Raw genomic sequence first — 19,577 nt, forward strand, 5'->3', positions numbered from 1 at the left:
GAAGAGTTTATATTAAACATTTTAATCGTGTGTTATTGGTGTAAAGATCAATATTTGTAATTTATAGCACTTGGTTATTTTTAATTGCACGTTTATATGAGTGTGTATTTATAACAGATCTATTTATTACGACAATAAATCAAACTAGAAAAAACATAATTATCTTTAAAAAGAATAAATAAAAAAGTATTATAAATAGTTTTATTCTGATTGTATTCTTTTTTTTTTTATTTATAATGGATCTTTACACTCTGAGAATGAAATGACAGTTTATTACAGGCTGTGATGTAATATATTTTAAATATATCATTCTACCGTATTCATACTTTTAGACCTGAAACTAAAGTAATGTGTTTTTCGTGTTTATGTTATGCATCTCCTACTTTGATCTTGTTTTCTCCCTGCTTTATCACCACTATCAGCCTGTCTGAGCTGCATCATGCTCTCAGTGCGCGTTGCTGGTGCACTTTGCAGCTTTCTACATTGGTTCACCTCAATAAATTTAATCAGTCAAAAATAACTTTATGAAACCCAGGTGTTATTTACTTTTAATAAGATACTAATCTTCTCCAACTACAAATATCAAGTCTAACTGACTTGACTTCAAACACTCCAGATTAGAGCGTTAAACCTCAGAAAGTCACACACAGTTCAGTACCACGTTTGGGATTGAAGTCAAAAGTTTCTAGAAATTCATTACATTTTTTTTAAGGATCCATCTATATAACACATTTCTAGAATCTAGAAATGTGTTATTGAAACCATTAATTGTTCATAACAATGTTATTGAATTAAAAAAGAGATTGGTTATATGCAGCATCGTTATCGGATATTCGTTACAACGGAATTGCAGTGTGTCATTTGTATTTATTTATGTTTTTGGGTAATTTTGTAATGCACACAACTGCTACCTCCAGCAGTGTCTTTAATGGGTTAATACTGTATAGGTAAACAGTTCTCGTGACACGACGTGTTCAAATCTCACCTCTGCTAATTAAACATTTTCAAAAAATAATTTGTAAGTAATAAAGAATCATTGCCCCATAACTGTTCTGAAGAAAGCACTGCAATACAAGCCCGTTTTCACTGCCGGATCAGAGGAATTTGGAATTGTGAATGACTGAAAGAAAATATGACTAACTAGTTGTAAAATGTTAACTCCAGCTGACTGGCCATGCAGAATGAACTTCATAATCAAATAATGAAAGCTAAAATAAGAACGAACTAAACATGTTTTTATTATTATATCTACAATACCTGAGACTCGTTTTTTACTTGTTACATTTTCGACTGACAGCGTAGACAGGGGTTTACTGTCTTGTAAATCTAGGAAATGTACCCTATAATTGTGGTGCTGGTATCGCTATAGCAGCTGTTAGAAAGTATCACAAACTATAATAACGGTGTGCAGTTATTCAATGCAATGAACAGAACTGGATCTGGTAGAGATTATTCCAGTGAACATATTTTGAAATAAATACTTTTTTAAATTTCAAAATGTGATCGGGATAATTTAGATCCATATTTCTTTTGGATTATCCGACGACTGCACTTTTAATCAAGATTTTGATTAGTTTGATTATTTTTTAAATTATTATTTTCAATAATAACTTTTATCCTATTTAATATATAACTGCATTTTGATATAAACATACACTAGTAGTAAAACATAATAGTTTTAACATGCATACACATTCCTTATCATTCTGCCAAAACTGGATTATATTCTGTTTGTTAATTTAATTGATGATAATATATTTAAACACACTGAATATAATGTATTGGCTATATGTAAAGTATTAAGAATTTACTTTAAAAGTAAACGGATTTGGGATGAAGCGTTTTCTGAAAAAAAAAAAAAGGATTAGAAATCTTGATAATTTTGTTCGTGATTACAAATTTGGAGAAAAAAAAAAACACCAAGCAAAAAACGTTTGCAATAAGAAGCAGAGGTTTATTTTGAAACAGTAGGTACCGGTGGCAGAATAGCTGTTGTTTTCAAAACAAACAAACAAATACAATCCGAGCGCTGACCGATACTGGAATAAATCACGACAATTGAGCTTGTTGCTGGTTCAGCTTTAAATATGGTTAATCCGACAGTTAAACATTAAAAAAGAAATGAAGGTATGTTTTATGAATGGTTTTATATGTTATAAAATATTCTTCTCGGATGTTCTTTCCATCATTTATTTGAGGGAGCTCTAGCTATAACACATCTATACATGTGGTATTAAAATGTGTTGATGCTTAATAACAGCTTATATAAAATCACAAACATTTTAATACACTAGTGTAATGCTCAAAGACAGCTTTTATTGTCAGTTATGATTGATTATAAAATATTTTATAATAGATCTGTGTATTACGACGACACAAAACTTGAATATAACTGTCATGTTTATTACATGTTTTATTTCAAGGCAATTTCCCCCTTTAAATCAGGAAAAGTGTTAAATGTATTGGTTTTTAATAACAAATTTATATTAAACATTTTAATTGTGAGTTGTGGGTGTAAAGTTCAATATTTGTAATTTATAATAATTGGCTATTTTTAATTACATGTTTATTTAAGTGTCTTCCACTATTTATTACTATAAATAAAACTAGAAAAAAAAAACATAAAATCTTATGAAGTTCTAGGATTCAGGATACTATTATAATTATTATAAATAGTTTTATTTGGATTATATTCTACAGATATCTTTGATTTCTGGGTCAGAATGGCATTTAAAATGTATTACATCACAACCTGTAATAAACTGTCATTTCAACAAATTCTCATGGTGTAAAGATCCATATAAATAATCATTCTGCCCTTTTCATACTTTTAGATAAGAACCAAAAATATATCTCTATGTGTTTTTCATTTGTGTGTTATGTGTCTCCTACGTTGACCATGTTTTTCTCCCTGTTTTATCACCTCTATCTGCTTGTCTGAGCTGCAGCACGCTCTCAGCGCGCTTTGTTGCTGCATTTTACACAGTTTTCAATATTGGTTCACCTCAGTAAATTTAATCAGAGCCAAAAATAACTTTCTATGAAACCCAAGAGTTATTTCTTTCAATAAGATACTAGCTGAGAAATAATTCTCTCCAAGTAAAAATATCAAATCTAACTGATTTGACTTCAAACAATCCAGATATGTTGTGTTGCAATAAAGAAAGCCACTGATAAATTCAGATGCACATTTGGACATGAAGGCTACTCTCTGATTTTGTATTAAAATTATTTTGTCAAAAGTTTCTAGAAATACGTTATACATTTTTCTAAGGATCCATCTATAAAACTCGAATTTAAAGACGTGTTATTGAATGTATTCATTGTTAGTAACATTTTAATAACCTGTTAAAAGTGTAAACACTTAATTATAATAATTGTTTATAGCATATTTTATAACACGTTTATAGATGTATTATTGACTATTTTTTTAATATATAACTAAAACTAGAACTATGATATAAAAACACGATATAATTAAAACTAGAAACATTTCCTTTTAATATAATCAAGAAAAGACAGGTAAAAAGGTTTAGTATAAAAAAACCTATTCATTTTTTGGCAGAAATGAATGTGACCCTGTTAGCGCTAACCTTAAAAAGATCTAGGGATCAGGATCATGGAAATAATATGAATGCAGTTATGTTTATTTATTGGTATTATGGGTCTATGCTGTTTAAACATGTATTTAACCTCGTCGATGAAGACCTTCAGCAACTGAACAGATGCTTCACACACCTCACCTGTGACAGAGACACAGCCTCTGCCTGGGAGCTGCTTCCACCAATCAGGAACAAGATTACCATTTTTAGACAGGAAGGCACATGTTTGGTATGTTGGGGTTGACCAATCACACTCTCTGGTTTCAGTTCTACCCATATATTGAGAGTACACCTCATGAGGTGGCGTGCCCACCTTGTACCACAACATGGCAGCCAATGGAGTTTGAACAGGATTGAGAGGAAATGAAGTGAGACACAACAAAGAAGCTGTTAAAAGAGTGTAGATATCTTTATAGCAAATGTAAAGAGATGCAGCTTGGTGCTGAGTGCATCTTTATAGCAAGTGCATAGAGATGCAGCTTGGTGCTGAGTGCATCTTTATAGCAAGTGCATAGAGATGCAGCTTGGTGCAGAGTGCATCTTTATAGCAAGTGCATAGAGATGCAGCTTGGTGCAGAGTGCATCTTTATAGCAAGTGCATAGAGATGCAGCTTGGTGCTGACTGCATCTTTATAGCAAGTGCATAGAGATGCTGCTTGGTGCTTATTTAGTTTTTGGCTCCCATCCACTTTAGCTGTGACCACTTAAGTTTGGTCGTCTCGGCTTCCAAAATGGATTTCTGCACACCCCTTCATCTCATGATTTGTGAAAAAATAACATTACAAAGTTAAAAGGTTAGCCGATCATGTCATTTCTTTGGAGTCTAAATGTACTCTAAAGAAGTCGGCACTAGGATTCTACACTGTTGGTTTACTGGCCAGTAATATTTCAGACATACTTTCTACGCTTGTCTGCAGCACCTAAAGTTTGTAAGATAGGCTTTCTTCTAGGGGTGGTGAAGTTGTAAGACATTATATCGTTTTATTTAGGTGTAAATTCTGTTAAATTGATGAGTAAGCTTTGTTGTGTCATCTTATGTTTTGGTTATTATTATATTTCACTAGAAGTGTTGGGAAAGGTACTTTTAAAAAGTAATCTTCTACAGTTACAAGTTACTTGCATTACGTAATGCGTTACTCCCCAATACGGCAAGTAGAGTATCTTAACATGACCAGAAACTCGTTTTTTATGTGAATATGTGACGTGCTTGCTTGTAGTTAAAATTCTCTCATTTCATCAGTATCATTCATTGAAAACAATTTGCAGTACAATATAATTCCATAAACAAAAATATTCATGTTGTCATCTCCCACCGGACTCTCCCGGGATTAATTTACATTCCCAGTTAAAGTGACACAGGCTCCTCAAACCCAGTCAGCAAGACCCATTCTGGTCATTTCATCAGTTCAAATTCCACTGCGTACAAAGAGCAAAAAATGCTTTGTGTGGCTCATGAAGTTTCTGTTCATATCAAAGCAGCTGCTCTGACGTGCTGTTGTTTGCTTCATCTTCATTGTACTGCAGTGCACTCTATGGGAGAGTAGTTTTTGTATCAGTCCTGCATTGGATTAGGGTTAGGGAATGTGACAAAGTGGTAAATAACAAAACACAATAGTGAGTGCTTTAGTGCTCGTGGTGCAAATACAATTTATCATGAAACAAAGTGCAGCCTTGTTTGGGTTTTGTGGTGGCCTGTAGCGACAGCTCCAGATCATGTTAGCCATCTAAACAACAAACAAGTATAATTAGACAAGACAAAAACAAAAACTCACAATAAACATTACGGGTCTCCTTCCAGTTAGCGTTAACCATAACAAAGGAACAGATCACTTCACTATGTCCCCGTTTATACCATCAATCACGTCCCCTTGGTTAACGATTGCAATCTACGGCTGCTGCATCGTTTCCCTTTCGGGTCGATGATTTCGTGTACAGTAGCTCCTCCCCCTTTCTAGATGGCCAACTTTCGTCTAACTCTCGGAATGAATTGTCTGGCCATCCAGTCCAGGGCAGTTCCCTTTACACAGCGCCCTCACAGGCCGGGAGGGAAATTTATCAGCAAGAATCATTCTGTCTCTGTCACAGTGCCACATAGAAGTTGCACCAAAAAACAAATTTGGTGGGGTTATCTAGGTCTGTATTAAATCAGAATATGAAATATGAGAGATGTGGTTTTACTACTTTGATCCTGATTGACTAAACTAAAATGAGAAACAAAATATGCAGCAGCGATCTTTGTGGAGTTCGTCAACTCATGGACATTTTCCCTGCTTTGGAAACCAATGACAAGCAACCAGAAAGCAGACTTAACCCTCGCCTGGCAGTCGGAGTGAGAAAACTGTTACAAATTACAAACTCAGATCATAAGAACATAAGAACATAAGAAAGTTTACAAACGAGAGGAGGCCATTTGGCCCATCTTGCTCGTTTGGTTGTTAGTAGCTTATTGATCCCAAAATCTCATCAAGCAGCTTCTTGAAGGATCCCAGGGTGTCAGCTTCAACAACATTACTGGGGAGTTGATTCCAGACCCTCACAATTCTCTGTGTAAAAAAGTGTCTCCTATTTTCTGTTCTGAATGCCCCTTTTTCTAAACTCCATTTGTGACCCCTGGTCCTTGTTTCTTTTTTCAGGCTGAAAAAGTCCCTTGGGTCGACACTGTCAATACCTTTTAGAATTTTGAATGCTTGAATTAGGTCGCCACGTAGTCTTCTTTGTTCAAGACTGAACAGATTCAATTCTTTTAGCCTGTCTGCATATGACATGCCTTTTAAGCCCGGAATAATTCTGGTCGCTCTTCTTTGCACTCTTTCTAGAGCAGCAATATCTTTTTTATAGCGAGGTGACCAGAACTGAACACAATATTCAAGATGAGGTCTTACTAGTGCATTGTACAGTTTTAACATTACTTCCCTTGATTTAAATTCAACACTTTTCACAATGTATCCGAGCATCTTGTTAGCCTTTTTTATAGCTTCCCCACATTGTCTAGATGAAGACATTTCTGAGTCAACAAAAACTCCTAGGTCTTTTTCATAGATTCCTTCTCCAATTTCAATATCTCCCATATGATATTTATAATGTACATTTTTATTTCCTGCGTGCAGTACCTTACACTTTTCTCTATTAAATGTCATTTGCCATGTGTCTGCCCAGTTCTGAATCTTGTCTAGATCATTTTGAATGACCTTTGCTGCTGCAACAGTGTTTGCCACTCCTCCTACTTTTGTGTCGTCTGCAAATTTAACAAGTTTGCTTACTATACCAGAATCTAAATCATTAATGTAGATTAGGAATAGCAGAGGACCTAATACTGATCCCTGTGGTACACCGCTGGTTACCACACTCCATTCTGAGGTTTTTCCTCTAATCAGTACTTTCTGTTTTCTACATGTTAACCACTCCCTAATCCATGTACATGTGTTTCCTTGAATCCCAACTGCGTTCAGTTTGAGAATTAATCTTTTGTGCGGGACTTTGTCAAAAGCTTTCTGGAAATCTAAATAAACCATGTCATATGCTTTGCAATTATCCATTATCGATGTTGCATCCTCAAAAAAATCAAGCAAGTTAGTTAGGCACGATCTCCCTTTCCTAAAACCATGTTGACTGTCTCCCAGTACCCTGTTACCATATAGGTAATTTTCCATTTTGGATCTTATTATAGTTTCCATAAGTTTGCATATAATAGAAGTCAGGCTTACTGGTCTGTAGTTACCTGGTTCAGTTTTGTTTCCCTTTTTGTGGATCGGTATTACGTTTGCAATTTTCCAGTCTGTCGGTACCACCCCTGTGTCAAGAGACTGCTGCATGATCTTGGTTAGCGGTTTGTAAATTACTTCTTTCATTTCTTTGAGTACTACTGGGAGGATCTCATCCGGCCCAGGGGATTTGTTTATTTTAAGAGCTCCTAGTCCCTTTAACACTTCTGCCTCAGTTATGCTAAAGTTATTTAAAACTGGATAGGAACTGGATGACATGTGGGGCATGTTGTCAGTATCTTCCTTTGTAAAAACTTGTGAAAAGTAATCATTTAATATATTTGCTATTTTTTTTTTCTTCATCTACGATTTTGCCATTTGTATCTCTTAAACATTTAATCTCCTCTTTGAATGTTCTCTTGCTGTTGTAATATTGGAAAAACATTTTGGAATTGGTTTTAGCTCCCTTAGCAATGTTTATTTCTATTTCTCTCTTGGCCTTTCTAACTTCCTTTTTGACTTGCGTTTGCAGTTCTGTGTACTCTTTCTGCGTACTTTCTTTTTGGTCCTTTTTTAATGCTCTGTAAAGTGCCTTTTTTCGCTGAATATTTTTTTTAATTGATCTATTAAACCATTTTGGCAATTTAGTTTTACATTTAGATTTGTCTACTTTAGGGATATAATTGTTTTGCGCCTCTAGTACTACATTTTTGAAGAACAACCATCCTTCTTCTGTGGGTGTTTTCTCTATTTTACTCCAATCTACTTCTGTTAGTCTCTGTTTCATACCTTCATAGTTTGCTTTTCTAAAATTGTAAACCTTAGCTTTAGTCTTTACTTTTGGGGATTTAAAAAACACTTCAAATGAGACCATGTTGTGGTCTGAGTTTGCCAGTGGTTCTCTGACCTCTGTTTTAGTTATTCTATCTTCGTTATTTGAAAAGACTAAATCAAGGCATGCCTCCCCTCTAGTGGGTGCCTTCACAAATTGTGTTAGGAAGCAGTCATTTGTCATTTCCACCATTTCTATTTCATCCTTCACGCTACCCACCGGGTTTTCCCATTTTATTTGGGGGAAGTTGAAATCCCCCATTAGTATGGCTTCTCCTTTGCTACACACATTTCTAATGTCATTGTATAACAGATTATTGTGCTCACCGTCTGAATCTGGCGGTCTATAGCATGCTCCTATTATTATGCCTTTTGAATTTTTGTCTGTTATTCTGACCCATATTGATTCGGTTTTATTTTCTTTGTCCAGGTTTAACACCTGGGCTTCAAGACTGTTTCTTATGTATAGCGCTACCCCTCCTCTTCTGTCCTGCCTGTCTTTCCTATACAGTGTATACCCACAAATATTATATTCGTCCCCATCACTCTCAGATAACCACGTTTCTGTAACACCTATCACATCATAGTTACCTGTTAGTGCAGTAGCTTCAAGTTCTAGAATTTTGTTTCTGATACTTCTAGCATTTAGATAAATACATTTAATGGTTGTCTTACCTGAGTTGTTGTTCTTGTTTTGATGCGGTCTCCCTTCTGTTTTTTTTGTTGATTTCTCCCCCCTTCCTTTCTAGTTAAATGCTTCCGAACCTGCTCGAGGATCTTTTCTCCGAGTAGACTAGTTCCCTTGTTATTTAAATGCAGTCCATCCCGTCTATACAGATAGTCCTCGTTGTAGAATGTGGTCCAATGATCAAGATAGGTGAAGCCTTCCCGTGTGCACCACGTCTTCAGCCATGCGTTTTGATTAATTATTTCCAGCTGTCCATATGGTCCTTTGCAAGGTGCGGGTAGTATACCAGAAAATACCACAGTTTTGGTTTTCTCTTTTAATTTCCTTCCTAGCTCTCTGAATTTGTTTTGCAGGGATTTTGGTCTGTCTCTTCCAATGTTGTTTGTACCGATGTGGACGACTACTACCTGGTCGTCTCCTGTTCGTTCTAGGAGCCTGTCCACGTTCTCTGTGATGACTAGTTCTCCGAGTAGACTAGTTCCCTTGTTATTTAAATGCAGTCCATCCCGTCTATACAGATAGTCCTCGTTGTAGAATGTGGTCCAATGATCAAGATAGGTGAAGCCTTCCCGCGTGCACCACGTCTTCAGCCATGCGTTTTGATTAATTATTTCCAGCTGTCCATATGGTCCTTTGCAAGGTGCGGGTAGTATACCAGAAAATACCACAGTTTTGGTTTTCTCTTTTAATTTCCTTCCTAGCTCTCTGAATTTGTTTTGCAGGGATTTTGGTCTGTCTCTTCCAATGTTGTTTGTACCGATGTGGACGACTACTACCGGGTCGTCTCCTGTTCGTTCTAGGAGCCTGTCCACGTTCTCTGTGATGTGCTTGACCGAGGCTCCCGGAAGGCAGCACACTGTTGTAGTAAGGGGGTCCAAACTGCGAATTGAACTTGCTGTGTTTCTCAATATGGAGTCCCCAACAATCATGACCTCCCTTCTTTTTGCTGTCTGGTCACCACTGTCAATAGGGTCTGGATGTTGTTCCTTTCATTCTCTTGTTGTTGGTTCTGCTCATCAAAATTCTGAAGTGACTCAAATTTGTTGGTTGTTTTGATTTCTGGTGGTTGTGTTTGACGAAGTTTCTTTTTTCCCTGCTTCTGTCTACCTGAACCCAGCTGTTCTGACCTTCTATCTCCCTGGTGGCTTTCAGTCTGTTAGGGGTGATGCAGACTTCCATGAATTGTGGGTGTGCCAGTTCCTCAAGATCCTGTTGCTGTCTCACTTCTTCCAGCTCCATTTCTAGCATACTTACTAGTTTATGCAAATCCTGGATCGCGCGGCACTTTACGCACACTTGGTTTAGCTCCGCTGGGTTTTCTCGGATTTCCCACATCAAGCAGGTGTCACAGATTACAGGCTTGAAGACCATGTTGAGGTTTTTTTTTTTGAAGTTTAGTTTCTTCTGCAGCTGTCAACCTGCTTTCCAACTGCTTCGAAACTGCTCTGTACTTTTCCACGCCTGTACTTCTCCCACTCGCTGTCGCTTCCACTCTCTGTCGCTGGGGGGTGACGTCCATATGAGTGATGCAGGTAACAATATGTTCTAAAAAAAACCTCCAGCCTGGAATTAAACCGCACCTTCTGTAAATATGTTTTACACCTTTGTTTTTCTTTTATTGCACTAAATCATAAACAACATTTCAAAAAATGGTATCATCTCAATCCCCTCCATCCAAACCAGCGGACAGAGGGGCTTTGGAAGGGCTTGCTTTCAGTTTCGATATCATGGAAAGCTGTTTTTTTTATTTTTAAGTCGGACTGAAGCAAGGAGAGGAGCTTTCCAGTAAATCACGTGAATAAGTTGACCTGGTTTAGAATCTGCGGAAATGGGCTTGCCCCTGCAGGCAGTGTCTTACAATTGTGCTAGTCGCTTATGTAAAGCCCAGGGGGCATGTTTATAATATTTAGTTTATAATACAGGGGGCTTGTTTATAATACTTCATTAGCTCGACAGTTAAGAAATTGTAGGGTTTTGTTTTTTGTTTTTTTGGACAAACGTTTTGACTCAAATTCACTATCAAAGACACAGGCCCAAATTTATAAAGGGGAAAAACCGACCTAAATAAATAAATAAAAGCCCGTAAAGCGAGTGTTCGGCACGGCCGCAATCACCGTTAAAATAACGACCTGTTTTATACGACTAATTGGGTAAAGCAGGCAAATCCGCAATCAGCCAATTTAAATGCCCACACATGAAGACGTGTTACAAGCTCGAAATGCAAGACCATGACAGATTAATAAAATACTGAATGTGCGATGGCTTCTTAATAAACACATGCACCCCTTCAGAGTTTATACTAGGTTGCTTATACCTCCAGTATAAGCATCCAGTTACTGTGCTTCGCATATTAGTTCAACTTCTTATTTTGTATAGAATAATTCCAGGCGTATAGACTTTTCAAACTTCAGAAACAGTACGTTTTATTTACTTACATCCATGGCAGAAACGGGTGGATAATCCTAACATTGCTGTGCTGCAATATGTTCAGCAATAATACAGTTTATTAAACTTCAGTTTAATTACGTCTTCTCAAAGTCATGCAGTTACAACCGTCCTATTTCTTATGTGTGTCTGTATGTTTTACTCTATGTATGATTTTAAAACACATCTGTATGGTATATATGGTCGAAAAACTGTAGGCCTACCTGCTCTAGCTACAAACTAACTGCGTCATTTGTCCCGCTGTCCTTTTTTTAATGTTTTCTTTTCAACTCGAATTTAGCAATACTGCCTAAACCAGTATTGTTAGATACCGGAATGCCGTATTACAAAAAATACATTCTCTAGGCATTACTAAAATAACGGAGGGGGATGAGCCCTATAGAAGAACAGGAGACTTTTTCTTTGTGCTCCTCGGAATATCGTTCCATCTTAATCTCCTCCACGGTTGTTTTTTTTAACTCTAGGAAGTAAAGGCTCTCGTTAGACCCTTGCTTTGCCACTGTGAGGAGACCTTTATAGGTGCTTCTAAGAACCCTTTTTACGTGTATTGAAAATCGGAGTTTGCAAAACAATATGGTACCGGTATTATAAACCGTAATTTACAAAAAGACTTGATCAGAAGGGTTAAAAAAATGACCTATTAGCAAAATGTTATTAAATGTTTATTTTTCCTTGGAAACAATGTCTCTTCCTTGCTGCAGACAAGTCTCCCACATCACCTTGCCTTTTATATAGCCTGCTGTCTGACTGCAGAAAATTAACGGCTGCTTTTCAGAGTTCTTAAAATAATGAAGCAAGTACGAATTACCGGCAGCTTTAATAAATAGACTGAATATTTCATAGACCTCACTTGCAAAATCCCCTCCCAATGTTAGCGGTTTCATTCAGAAACGCCCCAGAATTACAGAATTACATATGCATCAAGGGCTAAAGCGCACAGAGACATTGCCCCCCCCCCCCCCCCCCAAATCACGTATTAATTGTGTATTAATGCCATTGCGTGTGTTTTATAAATCCCATCCAAGAATTCAATTCCAACAAGATTGTGTAGAGCAGATAATGTTGAACAAATGCATGTCGACTCACAGTATCTCTAAACACGGTCATGCAGTTATTATAACTCTGCTTACAAGAAGTCACGTGTTATTCAGGAAGAGAGGTCTTCGGATGTGCTTCTAAGTTTCGTTTCTGGTGTCTGATAGAAACAGAGTTTTTGCACACTGTGCCATTGTTCATGAAGACCTGCAGAGGACAAGGTGTGGAGAATTTGAGCTTCTTCAGCAGGGAGTGTATCAGGTATTCACTTCATTTCCGAAGATTAAACCACAAAATAAGAAAAGTTAGTGCTGTTCTGTACAGAAAAAGCAATTTGTGTTATTTATGGAGATGAATATATGTATTGCCTGCTGTTTCTGATACTGGTGGTGGGGGAATGCAGTTCTTGGTTGTTGCTGTGCTCCAGTTACAGTAGATTCACTTTTTTATTCAGTAACCTCTTTAAGCTGTTCAGCTGTGTGGTTGGATCAGGTGCAGCGATTATACAGAGGAGAGAGAGAGAGAGAGAGAGAGAGAGAGAGAGAGAGAGAGACTGAGACTGAGAGAGAGAGAGAGAGAGAGAGAGACTGAGAGAGACACTGAGAGCTCTTCGAGAGAGAGACTCTGAGACTCTGAGAGAGAGAGAGAGAGAGAGAGAGAGAGAGAGAGAGAGAGAGAGAGAGAGAAAGTTTTTCATTTTGTTGTTGAATCCTGTAATGTTTATTTATTATTATTATTCTTGCAACATGTAGATTCATTTACCAATAAGAATTGAGAAATGGAGGTTAAAGTTGCACCATTTTTCTGGCCGTGCCTGTCCTACAGTGTGAGGAATGTGCTGGTATGTGCTGCTTTGTCACATTTTCAGAGATAGACAGGCCACGGACAACAGTGCCCTCTGCGGGTGAAAAGAAATCCCTACCTCAGACTAAAACTGCACTTTTGAGCACTTTTGAGCACTTTATTCACTTTTTTTGTACAATGTGACTGTGAATAAGATTAAATATATTTCTACTTTGGATTTCTTGTGTCATTTTGTGATACAGTGTGCGAGCGTTAGACTTTAAAAAAAAAAATTTACAGACTAAAATAAAACACAACATATTTAAGAAAAGCGTACCTGCATGAAACCAGAGCGTACGTTTAGTACAGTAAACTTGTGTAAAATGTTGTGTATTTTATGCTTAACATTTGGTAACTTTACAGTATGTAGTCAGAATCAGATCATGTGGTTGCTCCTCAGTTGCAAAGTATTATATAGACAAGATAAGCATTTTAAAATGTGTACTGTATTTTAAGTTGCTGTATTTTGACATGTCTTGGAATAACCAATCATAATTTTTTGGTTATTGGTTAAACACACAGACCTATTTCCTTACTAATATTTTAGTTGTTGACTATGGGGAGGGGGGGGGGGGGTGGAATAGTCAAGACATAAAATACACAATTAACTCAATCACCTGTAGTACATTTAAAGCAAGTATGTGCTTGGGAAAACTTCTTAAAGTGCATCGCTTATTTTTTTGCAGTGTGGACTTTTACTATTAAGTAGTTCAAATTTCTCGAACCCTACTTACAGTATAGTGTTCAGAATTAATGGGACAGGGATTAAAAAATAAGTAAATGCATATTAAAAAGTAAAGGGAAAATAAGTACACACAAGCACAAAAACTAACAGCCAATGAATGAAACTCACCAGAAGGAACCTCTTTTCTGCGTTGCTTTGCTGTAATGCGGGGTGTTGATGATGGTCCAGGGAGCCAGACTTGCAGTTTAAAAAGCCGGGTTTTTTTATATTGTTATTTATTTTTAGTGTTTAATAACCAGAGCATAGCGGTAGTAAAAATGAAATGATCCTAGAAATAAACTTTCATAACAAGTGAGCATTCTTTTATAGCAGTTTAATTATTACATTATATAGTCTTTTCGTAATACCCTCCCAAAAAAAGTATATTACGCGTTTTGTTGTGTATTACTGTTTTATTTTCCTTTTTCCTGTCGCCTTCTGTTTTCATTATTATTTTGAGCACCTGCGAGTGCGCCCGCATTCAATTTGTTTACCAGCCTTGGTATTCCCATGGTGCTGTCTATCATCGTCGCCACGGACAACAGTGTCCTCTGCAGGTAAAAAGAAATCCCTACCTCAGAATAAAACTGGGCACCTGTGTGGTGTTTCAAGTACACCTGTTCTGTCTCCCGTGACAGTGAATTACCCACCACCCTTCCACATGCCCTCACTCAAAAACCCTGCCCTGGGCTGTTACTGCAAGCAATGCACTAGATTTTGCTCTTGCTTCAGATGCAATGTCTGTAATTCAGTCACTGTATAATATCTCCCTGCAGGAACCTCAGAGATGTCATCAGAGAAGAGCGTGCCTCGAGAGGCTGAACTCCAGGTAGAAATGAAGAAAACGCAGGTCAGCCAAATCGTTCACTTTACTGAGAACACCAGACTAGTATCCAGCTCAGAGAGAACTCTGGACGCTACACCCATCGTCCCAAACCCTCAAGACCAGGACAAACCTCAGGGTCCAGCAGACACGTCATCTGTCATCTCCACTCCTCTGGACTCTACAGTTCCTGAGGATCCAACAAACAGTCCATCCACTGCCCCCGCATCTGTGTCCCCTCCTGGAGAGATAAAGATAGACTCAGTAGATATTGACTCTGTCTGTCTGAGCTGGGGAAGACCTGGCAATATGGATGGGATCCCACACAGCTTTTACATTATCTACGCTAGCTCTGATGAGAGTGACCAAGATATGACCACTACTGCACCCTCTAATTTTACTGTCATCTCTGAGCTGAGACCTGGGAGAGAGTACAGCTTCACAGTCACCACAGAGCTGGAGAATGGGATCCAGAGCACTCCTGTTTCAGCAGCTGTCTGCACAAGTAAAAGTTATTTATTTATAAATATTCTTTTGAATAGCAGTCTCTCAATCTACTTTGTCATTACATCAATTCTCTTTTCTATTGCAGAACCATCTCCTCCTGGACAGATAAAGATAGAGTCAGTAGGAAGTGACTCTGTCTCTCTGAGCTGGGCCACTCCTCTTGGTATAGATGGGATCCCACACAGCTTTAAAATAACTTTCTGCCGCTCTGATGAGAGTGACCAAGACACGACCACTGCAGTCTCCAATTCCACTGTCATCTCTAAGCTGAGACCTGGGAGAGAGTATAGCTTCACAGTCACCACAGTGCTGGAGAATGGGACCCAGAGCACACCTGTTTCAACATCTGCCTGTACAAGTAAGGATCAGTTCTCTGCAACGCAGGGTATTAGCCTCATAGGTTATCTCTACTTCCTTTTTGTCTCATTCCAGCTCAAGTATGTCTTGTATTTCGTACATTTGTGATGATACACGAATCACATGTGATGGAGAAAAGGCTCTGACGCTTGACCTAGAGAGTAAGTCAGTAACAGTATTACATTTTAAAAGTAATTGTTTCAAGGGCCAAATGGGCCCTTGAAACATGCAGAGCCTTGATGAACCGCTCCCTATCAGCCCAAAAATATACCCCCCCCCACCCCCCCCCCCCCCCCCCCCCCCCCCCCCCCCCCCCCCCCCCCCCCCCCCCCGTGTCTGAAAGTTGACACTAAAATTATGCAACAGTGGAACTCACTGACTTCAACAGGGATTGCAAATCTGTATATCCTACAATATACAAACTCAGTAGAGAATGGTTACATGCTGCACTAAACCCAGGGGGCTCCATTTAATCAGCAGAAACAGAAACAATTGCACCTGGATATGTTTTTATCTCTATTTAAAGGTTGTGATTCTCAAGGACAGACATAAACTCTCATACAGCAGTAATAGAGGGGTTATTGCTTTTTAAACTTCAGGCAATTTGTTGTCCAGTGTTGCTAGAGAATGATAAGACATCAGCTTAGAACACTTGACCGTAATTCAATAATAGCTTTTTTTTTTGTTGCTGAAATAAGAAATAAATGACTGACTTTGTTTGTCAAAATCAATAATTATTATTATTATTATTGTTATTATTAGTAGTAGTATTAGTTATTATTAATTATATATTTGGCAGACGCCTTTATTCAAGGCTACTTACAGGTGTTGCAGGGCATTACATCTGCAGTGTAATAGCCAGTGTCAGGCATCTACATTGCTTGTATAAACCAATCAGCCTACACTCAGAATACAGTTTTCTCACATCCCAACAGCTAATATACATGAATAGGGCATTGTTGCATCTCATGTGTTCCAAATCTAGTCAACAACAAAGCATTTTTTATATGTAAAAAATAAATAAATAAATAAATAAAAGACTCTATGCTGCTCCAAAGTAAGCTAAGTGGATACCTGTTACTGCTTCCCTTTCAGAAACATCTCTAGAAGATGTGTTGTGCAAGCTGGGACTGGAGAACTGCTTCCCAGGCAGGATTACATTGAGTACTGTCCTTGAGATCGGATCAGAGAGTATTACTGATGAACCAATTCAGTCACTAAAGAAACTTCCCTGGTGCTTTCTGAAAAGACTAATGATGGTAAATGTGACAGCTCGGAGTACCAAGTGCAGTGCTGCTGAGACAGATACAGACTCGGCATTGCAAGACCTTGATAGTGTTCTTGAACTTATAGCTAGTAATGATGATCAAGAGAGTAATACAATCAATCCACTTGATCTCATAACAGCACTCTTTCTGTGCTCAGATAGCTTCCTGCAGCAGGAAATGATGTCAAAAATGTCGATGTGCCAGTTTGCTGTACCTCTCTTGCTCCCCGACTGCAGCACCAGCCAGTGTACATTGATGCTGTGGGCCATGCGAGACATTGTGAAGAAGTTTAGACCCCGTTCATTAGCCGACTTGAAAGGGTTTGTAGAAGACAGTATAGTCAGCACTGCCATGCCAATGATCTCTTTTGTCAGGCTGGGTGACTGCAGTTTATCAAAGTCTCAGATTCTGAATCAGGTTCTCAGCAATCCCCAGCAGTACCATGATGTCTTTATCCATCGTAATATGGAATGTGCAAATGTTACACGGAGAATTGCAAACGGTCTAGTGGAAATAGGTTGGTACCTTCCTTGTGGAAAGAACAACTTGGACATCTTTCCAGAACCTGTAGCTGTTGCCAACCTTCGTGGAGATCTCCTTTCCTTTCAGAAACAGTTTTCCATTTTATGTCAAACATCCTCGGCAGTCTTCATATTTTTAGACAGTATTGCAGAGAGCGAGTACAATCTCTTGTCCTCTGCAGGAAATATTAAAGCCCAATTGTTTTTGGTTGCACATTTTCCAAAGAATACAGAGAAAAACATAAACGCTTTGAAAGTCTTAGCATCAAATTTAAAATTAAGTAGAAATCAGATCCTATTGAAGAAACAGCAGATCAATGATGCAGACTTTGTGTCAAAACTGCGCTTAACTATGAATAAAATCATGGAAAACTGTCAACAAAAAATGACTATTGAAGATGTGTCTGCTGTAGCACATGAATTGGGGATCTCTGTAGATGAAGACTGCACTGAATGTCAGAACGCTAAGAGAAATGCTGCAGAAATCACATCTAGCATCAACGATGTGGTGCGATATAAAGAGGATCAGCTGCCATTGCAAGGGAAGCTTTGGAAGGAGCTGGCTAAAATAGAAAAGGAGCAGTGCAGACTACGGAAGGCAGGAGACCAGCCTATTGAAAAGTATAAGAATAAACTGCAAGAAGAAATACAGAAACTGAGACAACAACAAATGAGTTATGATTTGTCTGAAGCAATGCAGTGTTTCATCTCTGCCATATCCACTGAAAGCAAACAAGAACGATCCTATTTTCTAAAGTGGATGAGAATGAACTTGGATGTTAAGGCACGAAAAAAGCTTTCTGGTCTTCGTGAAGAATACAAAGAAAAGAGTTGCAAGTTGTCAGAGAACAAAGACATAATTGCAGACCTGGATCAACAAATATCAAACAGCTCTTTAGGAATTGAGCATTTCATGCGTGAAATGGGGCAGCTTTATGAAGCTGCATGCTACCATACTGACTATAAGAAATATTGTAAGCAGTTTGAACATCTTCCCAGTTTGGGGGCAGGTCTGTTGTTGGATGGCTTCCCCCTTGAGCTGGTGGATGGAGATGCATCAAATATCCCTGTAAGGTGGGTGACCAATGTTCTAACAAAGCTCCATGAGAAAGTCCAACATAAGAGCAGGGTGCTGGTTGTAACAGTGCTGGGAGTCCAAAGCACTGGAAAGTCTACCCTCCTCAACACAATGTTTGGGGTTCAGTTTGCAGTTAGCAGTGGTAGATGCACGAGAGGAGCCTTCATGCTGTTAATCAGAGTCAAAGAGGATCTTAGAGAAGAGCTAAACTGTGATTTTATCTTGGTAATTGACACTGAAGGTCTAAAATCTCCAGAGTTGGCACAACTAGAAGACAGCTATGAACATGACAATGAGCTTGCAACACTGGTCGTTGGATTGAGTGATGTCACCATAATAAACATTGCAATGGAGAACTCCACAGAGATGAAGGATATCCTACAGATCGTGGTGCACGCCTTTCTTAGAATGAAGGAAGTGGGGAAGAAACCAAACTGTCACTTTGTGCACCAGAATGTGGGGGACGTGTCTGCTCATGACAAAAACATGCGGGACAGGAAAATGCTTTTAGAACAGCTGAATGAGATGACACAGGCAGCTTCCAGAATGGAGAAGAAGGGACCCAACAGAAAATTCACTGATATAATGGAGTATGATGCAGAGAACAATAACTGGTACATCCCGGGCCTGTGGCATGGTAACCCTCCAATGGCACCAGTGAACACCGGCTACAGTGAGACTGTGTATGAGTTCAAGAAGAGATTGATTGAGCTGTTAAAAAGCTGCAATGACCAAAAGCCTCCGGCACAAATTACAGAGTTCTTGGAATGGGTGGGAAGTTTGTGGAAAGCAGTTAAATATGAGAATTTCATCTTCAGCTTCAGAAATAGTCTAGTGGCTGAGGCTTACAGTAATCTCTGTGTTGAGTTTAATAACTGGGAATGGGACTTCCGGAAGGACATGTATACCTGGCTAGCAAATGCTGAGACAAGGATTTCTAACCTTTGCAGCTCAAACTACGACGACTTTATGGGCAGTTTAACAGCTGAGGCATCTTCCGAATTGGCAAAGCAAGAAAACAAAATTCAGGAGAAACTGGCTAATTATTACAAGAAAAAGAATGGAAATGTTCATCTAGTGGAAAAGCACAGAGAAGGCTTTGTGAACAGCATTAAAAGTCTTAGGAGAGAAATTGAAAACTCTGTGAAAAACAA

At 38.3% G+C, this 19,577-nt stretch overlaps 1 protein-coding gene across 1 annotated transcript; it reads left to right on the forward strand.

The window, feature by feature from the left end:
• Positions 1-12,472: 12,472 nt before the first annotated feature.
• Positions 12,473-19,573, forward strand: LOC121310266 (up-regulator of cell proliferation-like; the record flags this gene model as incomplete). Its single annotated transcript, XM_041243563.1, has 4 exons — positions 12,473-12,563; positions 14,646-15,197; positions 15,285-15,557; positions 16,652-19,573. Coding segments are annotated over exons 2-4 (3,736 nt in total), but the record flags the coding sequence as incomplete, so codon positions are not given.
• Positions 19,574-19,577: the final 4 nt, after the last annotated feature.

The sequence above is a fragment of the Polyodon spathula genome, unplaced genomic scaffold, assembly GCF_017654505.1.
Source record: "Polyodon spathula isolate WHYD16114869_AA unplaced genomic scaffold, ASM1765450v1 scaffolds_1994, whole genome shotgun sequence".
NCBI classification, from domain to species: Eukaryota; Metazoa; Chordata; class Actinopteri; order Acipenseriformes; family Polyodontidae; genus Polyodon; species Polyodon spathula.